The sequence below is a fragment of the Crocodylus siamensis genome, chromosome 5 (assembly GCF_052110815.1).
Source record: "Crocodylus siamensis isolate JL-2025a chromosome 5, ASM5211081v1, whole genome shotgun sequence".
Classification (NCBI taxonomy): Eukaryota; Metazoa; Chordata; order Crocodylia; family Crocodylidae; genus Crocodylus; species Crocodylus siamensis.
In genome coordinates, this window is record NC_143399.1 from 123,030,354 (window position 1) to 123,043,273 (window position 12,920).

At 42.9% G+C, this 12,920-nt stretch overlaps 1 protein-coding gene across 1 annotated transcript in view; it reads left to right on the forward strand.

Moving 5' to 3' along the window:
- Positions 1 to 12,347, forward strand: part of MATCAP2 (microtubule associated tyrosine carboxypeptidase 2) — a 44,962-nt gene extending 32,615 nt beyond the window's left edge. The window contains exons 7-8 of the mRNA XM_090050158.1: positions 578 to 675; positions 9,010 to 12,347. Coding sequence (XP_089906284.1) covers positions 578 to 675; positions 9,010 to 9,171 — 260 coding nt within the window. The 3' untranslated portion in view covers positions 9,172 to 12,347. The remainder of the gene's footprint in view (positions 1 to 577; positions 676 to 9,009) is intronic.
- Positions 12,348 to 12,920: the final 573 nt, after the last annotated feature.

Genomic DNA, 12,920 nt, shown 5'->3' on the forward strand with positions numbered 1-12,920 from the left:
CAGCAGCAGTAGTGACATTTGTACTCAGGCAGTGCTGATGGAGTCAATTAACTTCCTGGGTCATTATAATCTACCTTCAATAGGTGTTAACGATCTTCTCTCCCTTTTAATGGTCCTGACTATCTACTAATCAAGCTATCTTTTCTTCAGTATTTTTGCTGCCTATTAGCTACTCCTGGGCTCTTTTCTCCTACTTCATAGCCCTGCAGACTATTTTTAGTTCTAGATCTTCAAATCCTAGATCTGCCAGTGGAGTCCAGTCTTCAACAGCAGCTACGGTTTCAGCTTTTGCCTGAGCAGCCAAAATCTGCTAATTCAGCTGTGAAAGGGTTAAAACTGTAGCTTTTTCTGGAGCAGAAAAAGAAGGACAAGCAAACTGAAGATTAATCTCTGCCCCTGCTCTATGAAGCCATACATCTGGAAAACCTTCATTCTGTCTTCCCAAAAACAAGATGTATGTCTTATTTGGGAGCAGGTGGTATGCAAGAAAATACCATGATTTTCTGCATAACTATTTTTGGTACATGTCTTGCTTTGAAAGAGATTGAAAACAATACCAAGTATCTGATTCTTTCAGGCTGTTTCAATAAGGATCAAGTGTACTTGGATGGCATCCTCCGGATCCTGAGATATAGGCAAACCATTGATTTTCAGTTGCTGACAGCCCTTGGAAAGGTGAGTGGAACCAATCTTTTGAGCAGAAGGAAGATGAATGCCATTTTAATAAGATCCATTCTAAATGGTTGTTAAAGATCATGAACTTCACGGGATCACTTCCCTCATGTGCTTTAGTGTTGCTGTTGCTCTTTGCTTCACTTCGATTTTTATTTTCCATTGTCCATAAAATGGAAGATCGCTGTCCATTATGATAATTGGACTTGAAAAATAGTCTGGGTCAGAGAGAGCTTTGAGGGTTTAATCCCTCCTGTGAGGTTTCCTTCATCACCTTACTATGTGGTTCTGGTTTTATAGTCACAGATTTCCCTTTACCCTTTCCTGTCTTTGAAGTGGTTATCTTCCAAAGAGGTTTTGAGCACCCTTCTTAAGCCAGAAACAAAATTCAGTGCATTAAAATACACTTTCATAAAAAGGTTGGGTATGTTTAGGACATGAAACAAAGTAGAGTTCACAGTTGGAAATGGACATAGTCCACACAGTCACAAACTAGATTTTTAGCCCAGTTCTGATATACTGTCAACATTATTTGATAATATGTCACTACACTTAATCAGTGTGATAAGGGTTACTAGCAGCCTTTGCCCATGGTGAAGATGCAGCTATATCAACAGGATATTTTGTTGTCTCAGCTCGTGTCCTTTGGGTAGATGGTATAACTAATCTGGAAGAAGCACCTTATGGACTAACTAAATAATCTGAAATAAAAATCCCTCCTGCAGTGTCCCATAGGAGGCTCAGCTGACACAGCCATACCTACCGGAGATGGCAGAGTGACAATTTGATAAGTAAGCAGCTTCTCCCTGATATCTGCTTCCAGGGAGTTCCCATCACCCCTGGGGACTGTCTTTCTAGAGCCAAAGCTTTTATAATGGTGTTTCAGGGGTGTAGGTTGTAGCTGTATTGGTCTAAGGACATAGGCAGATAAGGTTCTTTGGGTAAATCAAATATCTTTTATTAAACTAAAATACTTGGAAAAAATCTTCTTTGAAAGCTTTTGGGTACAAATGCCCTTTGTCCGGCAGAGGAAGCGTCTGCAGTTGGTCTGTACTCTTCCATACTCCATAAATGCTGACCTTGTGAAGGAACACCTTGAGAAGCTGGATACTTTCAAGTCAGCTGACCCTGACAATCTCCATCCCGGGGTACTCAAGGAGCTGGCGAGCATCATAGCCCAGCCCCTGGCATGGATCTTTGAGAACTCCTGGCACTCTAATGTAGTGCCTGAAGACTGAAAGAAAGCCAATGTGGTGCCTATCTTCAAGAAAGGGAGGAAAGTGGATCTGGCAAACTACTTGCCCATTAGCCAGACAGACCTCTATCCCAGGGAAGGTCTTAGAAAAGTTTATTGAAGAGGCCATCCTTAATGGACTGGTCAACGCCAACATCCTGAGGGATAGCCAGCATGGGTTTGTTGTGGGTAGGTCTTGCTTGACCAATCTCATTTCCTTCTAGGACCAGGTGACCTATCACCTGGACAAGGGAGAAGAGGTTGATGTCATATATCTTGACTTCAAAAAAGCCTTCAATCTGGTATTCCATGATCACCTTTTGGCGAAACTGGCCAATTGTGGCCTTGGGTCCACCATGATCCGCTGGCTGGGAAATTGGCTCCGTGGTTGGACCCAGAGGGTGGTAATTGATGGAAGTCAATCATCATGGTGTTCTGTGACCAGTGGGGTCCCCCAAGGCTCGGTTCTTGGACCCATATTGTTCAACATCTCCATTAATGATGTGGACATTGGAGTCAGGAGCGGATTGGCCAAGGTCACCAATGACACCAAACTTTGGGGCAAAGCATCCATGCCAGAAGACAGGCAGGTGATCCAGGCTGACCTGGACAGGCTCAACAAACGGGCAGATGAGAACCTGATGGTGTTTAACACCGAAAAATGCAAGGTTCTCCACCTTGGGAGGAAAAACCTGCATCCTTATAGGCTCAGCAGTGCTATGCTGGGTAGCACTACAGTAGAAAGAGACTTGGGGGTCATCATTGACCACAAGATGAACACGAGCCTGCAATGCGAAGCTGCGGCTAGTAAAGTGACCAAAACACTGGCTTGCATCCATAGATGCTTCTCGAGCAAATTCCGGAGACGTCATTCTCCCCTTGTACTTGGCCTTAGTGAGGCCGCAGCTGGAGTACTGTGTCCAGTTTTGGGCCCCACAATTCAAAAACGATGTGGAGAAACTTGAGAGTCCAGAGAAGAGCCACACACATGATCAGAGGTCAGGAAAACAGACCTTACGATGACAGGCTGAGAGACATGGGGCTCTTTAGCCTGGAAAAACACAGGCTCAGGGGTGATCTGATGGCCACCTATAGGTTTATCAGAGGTGACCACCAGTATCTGGGGGAACGTTTGTTCACCACAGTGCCCCAAGGGGTGACAAGGTCGAATGGTTATAAACTACTGCAAGACCATTTCATGCTGGACATAAGGAAGCATTTCTTTACCATCTGAGCCCCCAAGGTTTGGAATAGCCTGCCATTGGAGGTGGTTCAAGTACCTACATTGAACATCTTCAAGAGAAATTTGGATGCTTATCTTGCTGGGATCCTATGACCCCAGCTGACTTCCTGCCCCTCAGGCAGGGGGCTAGACTCGATGATCTTCTGAGGTCCCTTCCAGCCCTAATGTCTATGAAATCTATGAAATAGGTGAGAGACAAGTGGGATGGGGGGTGTGGCGGGGAGGGAAGTGTTTGAAAGAATGTAGCTGTAGTCAATGGATGAGAGACAAGGGGGGAGGGAGGGGAGAGGGAATATAGCTGATAAAAAACTGGAGAGGTTACCTAGGGAGTCAGATGTTAGGCAGGTTATATGTCATAATTCAGTGTTTATATTTAGTCCATGATTTCCCATAAAAAATTCAACAAGTATCACCCTTCCATCAGACTCTCTAGAATACTCCAACACCAACATTTCCTTTTTAGACATATCCAGAATGGTAAAATACAGACCACCGTATACAAGAAACCCATGGACCAACATACATATTTGCACAGAACCAGTAATCATCCTAAACACAGCAAGAATCCTGTAATATACAGCCAAGCCCTCTGATACCACCAAATTTGCACTGAGGAAAACACCCCTGATCATCACCTCGCAAATCTCAAAAGGGCCTTTACTCAACAAGTACACTTCTCCAGAGAAACAGATCACACTTTTGAAAGAGCCACCCAGATACCATGTGAAGAATTGCTGCAGTACAGAATCCCTCCCCGCAGCATGAATCACACACCACCGGTTATGACATATCATCACTCCCTGAAACCTATACAGAAAATCCACAAACAGTTGCAACCCATTCTAGGAAGAGACCCAGTTCTTAAAGAGATCTTTCCAGAACAACCCATGCTAGCCTTTAAGCAAGCACCAAAACTTGCCAACCTCATCATCAGAAACAAACTTCCTATGGCCCAAAATACCAAATGGATTTAAACCATGCCAGGACAAGAAATCTAAAACCTGCCAACACATCTCCACCACCCCCACAATTACTACACCACAAAACAGAACCACCAACATTCCTGGATCTTACACCTTCACCTCCAGAAAATATGTAGGAGAAACCAAACAACAACTGTGTACCAGAATGAGTGCACAGTGAAAATCCATTAAAGACAAGAATACCCTATCTATCAAGGACAATTACCTGTGGAGGCACATTTCTCACAAGAAAACCACTCTTTCTCCAATCTCTCAGTTCTAATCCTCCAACGGAACTTACGAAACACCTTTCACAGGTGAGCGTACAAACTTCACGTCATCAACCTACTGGATACAAAAAATCATAGACTAAATATAGACATTGTATTTATGACACATTATAACCTGCCTATCATTTGACTCTCCAGGTATCTCTCCACTTTTTACCAGCTATATTCTTTCCCTTACCCCCTGCCCATGTCCACTGACAAAAATACATCCTTTCCCCTCCCCACGCCCACCTCTCTCTCACATATTGACTACCTCAATTTACATTTTCATTGACTGGCTTTCTTGCATGTATACTGGCCTCTGGCTGCTTTACTACTCCATCCAGGAACAGCACAGACCAACTGCAGATGCTTCCTCTGCCTGACAAAGGGTATTTGTACCTGAAGGCTTGCAAAGAAGAATTTTTCCAACGATTCAAGTTGGTTTAATAAAAGAAGTTGGATTTACCGAAAGAGCCTTGTCTCACAGTGGTGTCATACTTTCAACTTAACACAAGGGTGTTGTTAGATGTTACCTGTCTTGCTCGCTAAATGCTCTTAAGATGGCTCCCATGTGTTAAGAAAGGAAAAGATGAGCTAACTCTTATGGCTGTGTGAAGCTTTAGTCAGTGATTCGATTCAGTGGAGATTTGGCCTGATTTGACAGCTAAATCTCCAAATCCAAATCAAATTGGGAGAACCTTTAATCTCTCCAAATCGAATCAGAACCCTCTGAATTGATTTGGAGAGATTCAACGATTCGGACATAGACACAGCTTTAAATTTCTTTTTACATACCTCAAGGTACCAGGCAGGTCACGAATGTTGAGATGCTGGGGTGGATGGAGCATCCCATGGGAGCGTGGCAGGCGAGACCCCCAGCATGCTCAGCAGTGGGGGACCCCTGCCCTGCCCTGCACCCTCCCTGGCTCAGCGATCGGCCACGGGGGGATCCACCCCTGGGGGACTCCCCCAGACCCAGAAGGCACCAGTCACCGAGCTGGGGAAGGGGGGGAGGGGTCCCCCTTGCACTCCCCAGTGGACCCGGAAGTGGTTTTGCTTATTCACTAGAGAAGGAAACTACAACAGGAGTCATTGGCTTAGTGAAGTTAATATGACGCTCTTGTTTTTAAACTATTTCAGGAAGGCAACACAATTGACCTGGAGTTACACATGGGATAAATTTGGCTTTGTAGTTTTAAGCTGTATTTGACTACTACTAGATTGTATTGTGTGGGACAGTAACATGATTTTATGCATAGGTGGCAGTGGCTACAGTGCCAGTAGTTAAGGTTGCAGTGTTTTCATTGTAAAAGCTTGTTCTCAGTTGCTTACAACTTTTGCTAAAGTTTAACTATTAGGGCTGACTTTTGAGGAGCAGGTCAACCAAGATATTTTATCTGTTTTTAACTGAAGTCCTATTTACCCATGTTGAAAAATGTGAATAACTGTTTCCATAGGTAGCAGTAGCATACTTTGGAATCGATGAGGCCTGGTTGTGTGGAGGAGGGGGTGCATCTTAGTGTCAGGCCTGTGGCTTTCTGTCACATGTTTCTATATATAGCTTAACTAGAATGTGTCCCATCTTAACAGGTCTGCTTAGATCTGAATCACTTTGTAGGTGTTTGCTTTCCAAGCAGGATTTATTTGGCTACTGCAACCCAGGGATTTATTTATGTGTTCAAACAGGTGGCTTTCCCCACCTGCTCTGCAAACACAGTTTGCAGACTATGCCAAGTCCAAGTTTACTCCTTTCCTGCAGTCTGACCATAGTAAAAGCAAGAAGATCAGTCCCCCTCACCAGACCTCGCTGCTCCTATGGTTCCTTCAGACCTAGCATTTCTTTCCTGCCAAAGAGTCACTCTCCCTTAAAAAGCTATCTGCCTCGGGGTGAGTCACCAGAGCCCATTTTAACTTTTTCTTAACAGGAATAAGCACCTGCTAACAGGGCTGTGTCAAGGAAACACCGTGATTAAGGCTTTGGCATTCCAGAAAAGCTGCATTTTCTCCCATGACTGATATGGAACATGGGAGCACTGTGAGGATTTGCAGAAAATATATGCAGCACTATCAAGCACTCTGCCACTTAACACACACTATAAAAATAAATAACATATCTTGTATTGGTTTCTCATAGATTTCATAGACATTAGGGCTGGAAGGGACAAAACAAAACTCACTCTTAACCAGTCATTGCACGAACATTTTGCTTTGCAAGATAGTATAAAAACAAAACTATAAAATTAACTTGATCCAGCACATGCCAGGCTAAAAAACTCGAACTAAGGAATTGTGTAGGGCCAGATTCTGCAGAAGTGCTAACGGGGGGTGGGGGGGAAGAGTGCTTTGGATGATCTTGGCTTTGGATGGCTTCTTTAGTGAACATGCAGTCCTCCATGTTCCAGTCACAGTGCTGCCAGTCCTCATTGGGCTATTTGTTTTTAAAGCTCCAGCTCCAGGAATCAAGAGATTATAGAACAATCTTAGCTTTAATTTTTTTTAAAATAGTATTTTCAAGCCCAAATGTGAGCAATTAGAGCTTTAAAACATAACCTGAATGCAAACCCTAACTATTGTGTGGTGGGTAAACCAAGGATCCAAGAACTGGCTCATGATTTTTTGACTGCTTAGGATAAGTGATACTGCATTTATCATTTGGAACATGTTAGTTCCTAACACAAACCATTCTTGCAGAGTTTTCCACAACTGCAGTTAACTAAAGGGTGAGTGCTTTGGATCTGGCAACACTTCTGCTTCCCCAAAGCTTATCTGAACTTTTTTGAGGCCTTCCCTCAATCCTGCCTTTTCTATATATTGAAAAATAGAATGCTAATTTAGAAAAAGAATAGAAAAGCATTCTTTTTCTAAATTAGTTAGTTCATCTGCATTATCAGTCACTGGAGCCCAGATCTGCTGTCACTCAAGTCACTTGAGTTTGTCCATTCACCTCACTGTAAGCAGAATTGGGATTGCTTTGACAGCATGTAGTCATTTTCCTGAAGTTGCAGTCAGACTCTAGAATTGCCTCCAGACAAAGGGTACTTTTACATGTGCTCTGGGGGTGGGGGGTGGTGGCACTTTAATTTGAGTGGTTCTGGCAGCTGTTCAAATTAAAGCACTACAGTGTCTCATGTATGAGCATCCCCACAAATAAAAATGGCAGTGAGGGCACTTGAACGAAGTTTGTTCGACAAGCTTTAGTTCAAGCACCACCACTGCCATTTTTAAGCTTGGAGACACTGACACATGAGTCATGGGAGGCTGCTGGAGCACGGTAATTAACACACTCTATTAATCAAGTCTGCTCCCATGCGCTGGAATTGCAGCGTGTCAGAGCAGCCTCCACGCTTGTGTACGGGCACCCATAAATTCAAGCAATCTGCTTCAAACCTGCTGTGCCTTTGAATCTTATTTTGTTGCCAGCTACAGAAGCATAAATAAATAAATAAATCAGATTTTGCTTATGGATAAAACTAAGGAAGTGTACAGGTTGGGTGGACTGTAAGGTGGATAGAAAACTGGCTGGATTGTTGGGCTTAAAGGGTAGCAGTCAATGGCTTAATGTGTAGTTGGCAGCTAGTATCAAGTGGAGTGCCCCAGGGGCAGTTCTGGAGCCAGTTTTGTTCAATATCTTCATCAATGACCTAGAAGATAGGACAGAGTGCACCCGCAACAAGTTTGCAGATGACACCAACCTGTGGGGAATAGTAGATACACTGGAAGGAAGGGTTAGGATTCAGAGAGACCTCAAGAAATTGGAAGATTGGCTCAAAAGAAATCTCATGAGGTTCAGCAAGGACAAGTGCAAAGTCCTGCACTTAGGACAGAACAATCCCATGCACTGGTACAGTCCGGGGACCGACTGGCTAAACAGAAGCTCTGCAGAAAAGGACCTGGGGGTTACAATGGACAATAAGCTGAATATGAGCCAACAGTGTGCCCTTGTTGCCAAGAGGGCTAATGGCATATTGGGATGCCTTAGTAGGAGTGTTACCAGCAGATCGAGGGAAGTGATTATTCCCCTCTATTTGGCACTGGTGAGGCCACAACTGGAATACTGTGTTAAGTTTTGGGCCCCCTACTTTAGAAAGGATGTGGACAAATTGGAGAAAGTCCAGCAAGGGACAACAAAATGGTGAAGGGGCTGGGGGACATGACTTCTGAGGAGCGGCTGAGGGAACTGGACTTCTTTAGGGAACTCAAGAACAGAAAGTTAAGAGCGAATTTAATAGCAGCCTTCAGCTACCTGAAGGATAGTTCCAAGGAGAATGGAGCTAGACTGTTCTCAGTGGTGGCAGATGACAGAACAAGGAGCAATGGTCTCAAGTTGCAGCAAGGGAAGTTTAAGTTAGATATAAGGAAAAACTCTCTCTCTAGGAGGGTAGTAAAGCACTGGAACAGGTTACCCAGAGAGGTAGTAGAATCTCCGTTCTTGGAGGTTTTTAAGACCTGGCTAGACAAAGCCTTGGCTGGGATGATATAGGTGGGTATGGTCCTGCTTTGAGCAGGAGGTTGAACTAAATTACCTCCTGAAGTCCCTTTCAACTCTAGTTTTCTCTGATTCTATGAAATTTTGCAAATATGCAAAATGGATGCAGCTTGGAATTGACCCCTTTTGCTGTCCTCTAGATCTCCTATGAGGATGTGGATCGCCTGAAGGAATTAGCTGTGATTGAGAACACGAGGGTACCACACTTCATGCAGGACCACGCCCGATACATGGAACACTTGGAAAAGATCATGGAAGTCAATGAGCTGACTGACAAGGAGCTCCAGGATCTGATATGTTAAGTGTTAATCTCCTTCACTTGTGTGCAGCTGATTATACAGAACCAGACTTCATCAGAGCTCACAAAAATAGGATTCCATTTATCTTATTTGTTTGTTTTTAGCCAGATTAAAATATTTATTTCTGCAAATTGTATTTCCAGAAGAATAATGCAAACCTTGAGCTACCCATTTAGGATCTTTCTTTTATAGAAATAAGGTTATTTGAGGTTTCTTTCCAACTCTCATACTCTGATGCACTCAGACTATTGATTTAGGTTAGGGATTCCCTTGTGACCATTCTGTATCATTGTCCTTCAGGTGTTCTGCACACAAACCAGTGAGTTTGAAATGTCTTCTTTTTTATGATTACCGCTTTTGGATTCCTTTTTAGAGCCAGTCTTTGGGAACTTTTTTCCCCTTGGTTCGTTCACTTTGGCTTGATCTCTGGTCACAATCTTTACCATACTGAGGTGTAGCAACAAAACCACAGAACTGCTGTACACTGCTATATCATTCTTTTCCTAAGTCTTTCCTGTTTCATCCCGTTTGCCGCCCTGTAAAATCCCTAATATGCATCTACTCCTTCTTATAACAACGTTGAGACTTTTTTCTTCTATGGAGTTAATTTGTACTACCATACTTCATAGCTAGTGTTTCAGAAAGCTATAGTAGATGTTGCTATTTTAATGGCTATAAACAGGTTAAAAGTTGCCCACAACCTCAAAAGGGTATGTATAACTGTCCTTTGTTATACTGGACACATCTACTTGTTCACTAATGTGCCATAATTATAGTGCATTAAGTTTAGTACCTGTGATAACAGGTACTAAATGCACTGTTATTGATACTACTGCACAGTAATGCCAGCATGCCTTTTACTGGACACTAATGCTCAGTAGGCTAATTCTGCTGCACTTTAGCCTGGCTTTCTCTGTGACACACTAATGTGCAGTACAGTTAGTCTACTGTGCTTCTAGCATCTCATGTAGATGGGCCCACTGTGTCCAAATTCCAGGAAAGGGTCTTTTTTGTTTGAGAAAAAGTTTTCACATTATTTTTTTGGAAGGAAGACGGGATCAAACTGAGATTCCTTAACTAATCTTTATAACAAATCTACGTACTGGGCTATAACTTGTTTCAGCCATCAAAAACACTCCTCTGCTATATCACCTGAACCATTTAGAGTGGTTTAGGCTGCCAGGAGCTCTGTCCACACAGGCAGGCTTGTGACAGTTTTCCCCTACTAAAGTCCCAAGTGCCCTGTTCCTGTGGTTAAAGTAACCAAAATGCTCTAGCACATCTGAAGCATTCTTACCTCGAGTTTAAATTTTGGTGCTATACAAAATAAGCAGAGAAAGCACATTGCTTTATGTCTCTTTATAAAGTAATAACAAGCTTAGGTAAAGCAAGAGGGTTTTTGTCTATAGGGATCCACATTTTCTGGATGCAGAATATGATGAAAGTGCAGATTTCAGTTCCATAATTAAGGGGTAGTTGAGTTTTGCACTTAATGTATGCAAGGATTTACTTTTCATTTTACCAGGGCTAGACTGAATCTTTAGTGTCCAGCATACTCTGCCCCTGGAGCAGTCCCCGGATGAAACAGTATCACAACTTTTCCCCTTGCTCTTGTGGATGGGCACATGCAATCTAATACTGCCTGTTTCATCTCTACTGATCAGTATATTGGGAGGAGGGGATAGAGCCATGGTTACAACTACATTCTGTTCACCCACAAGTGGGCCTAATCTTCCCCTCGTCCTGCGCTGTGACAGGTTTTATGGACACATGAGGAGGAGGAGGTCATGGTCATTTGCGGGAGGGCAAGGGGAGCACGCACCTTGCGGACAGTCCTGCCCTTTACTGATAATTCTGTAGAAGCTAGTGGTCTATGATCAAAAACTGGAATAACCCTCTCCTACCCCCTCCCCACCAATTTATACATGGTAGGAAGTAGCCATTCCAGTTTTAAATCCCTAAGGAAGCCTTTTGCCACATGTATTAAACATGTTTGTGTGTGTGGAGGTGGGGGGGAGGTGGAAATCACATGGCCAAAAGGGTTTGAAGGTTACAATCCATCCATTAAACCACTGCCTTGAACTCCTGTCACTTGTGTGCTGTGGTAACTGCCTTCTTGAGATGCACTACAGTTGTTCCAGGAATACAATTCGAGTTATTTTACTGAGTGGGGTATTTTATATAATGAGGACTAACACCACTTCCCAGCAGCCTTAATTTTGTATTGTTTGAAGTTTAAAATTTGTTTACTCCCATGAGCTAGTGGATAGCTCAACTCCTTCCCTCTCCTTTCTGCCCCCAAAGCATCACTGTTCCCCTTGTCCACATCGTTTTGTTTCAGAGTTGTAAAGGTGAACTGATCTGACATGTGAGGGTCTCACTCTAGCTGAAATACCTTCATTTTAGTATTTAGTAACATGCCCTGACACTTGAACGAACCACCCCAGCTACTCTGCCCTGCTCAGCAGAAGTTCAGATACTGCGTTACGCATGTTAGTGATAGAAATTGAAGATTTTGGGCAAAATCTGTCTTTGAGATTTGGATTTAAGTCTGTGGGGGTCGCACCAGGGAATAATTTGGCCCTCTACACTGAGGCACACGTGCCATTCAGTATCAAAAGGCCATTACTTAGAGGTGAATTTTTTCTCAGCTGAAATAACCTCGGCACTTTGGTAGTTTCTTCTATAATAAATACAAACATATACTTAAGACCTCACCCTGAAGAGCGATTGCTGTGAAACCACTAAATCTACCTGTCCATATTGTTCTGGTACTGAATAGGATGGTTAAAGCCCCTTCTCAGCTGCCATTTGACTACATCACTGCACTCTGGGTTAGCTATTGAAGTGTAAGGGACTATTTTTTCTTTGCTAAAGGACCAGAATTTTATTGTTCCCTAAAGTAGTTGGTGCCATTTTACTTTACTATTCATGATGATGATGATGGTGATGTGAATAGGTGTGTTCCAGTACAAAGTTAGATTCTGGAAGTGTTGGCATAATAGTACTGTAGTAGTAGGCACAAATGTCAACCTCTGTTTTTCAGCATCAAATTTATCCTTCCAACTTCATAAGAGCATTTCTGATTTGTAATAGTAGTTTTGTAAACTTTTTGAAATTTTTATTGTGAAGAGGCATGTTCCTGAAGTTCTGTAATAAAGTATGTGGATGATACTGCATGCAAACTCTGATCACTGAAGAGGGTCATGGTGTCTGTAACATGGTAAGAGGGATCTTTTTAAGTAGAAAAATGAACACTGTCACCATCCAAAACTTCCAAATGGTCACCTCTCTTTCTCTGTGGTTTTATGTGCATGCCTCTCTCCCTCACACACATATACATCTACATACATTCACAGCCCTGTTCAATATGAGAAAATTGCGTCTATTTAAACTGATTTTAAAGTTTTTAGATGCAATATTGGTGCAACTAGGATAAGAATATTTAGTTCTTATCACCGTCTTGGCTCTAGAGCTAGACAGAATTCTTTTTCAAGAGCTGGAAAATGTTGCTGCATGCGGAAAAAAGTATTTTTCAGCAACCCTTTCCACACATAATTCTGATGTTTTTGCATGTATTGAAAACCGAAATTTATTGGCCAAACACTCAACTGGGAAAAGCTGCCAGTGTTTGATGGAACTTATTTTGGGTGCCTCATGCCTCTTCTACTCCCTGGCCAGGCTCCAAGGCCGGATTGCATCTCCCATAATGTACTGTGATGCATCAAGGGAAACACACAGCTCTGGGACAT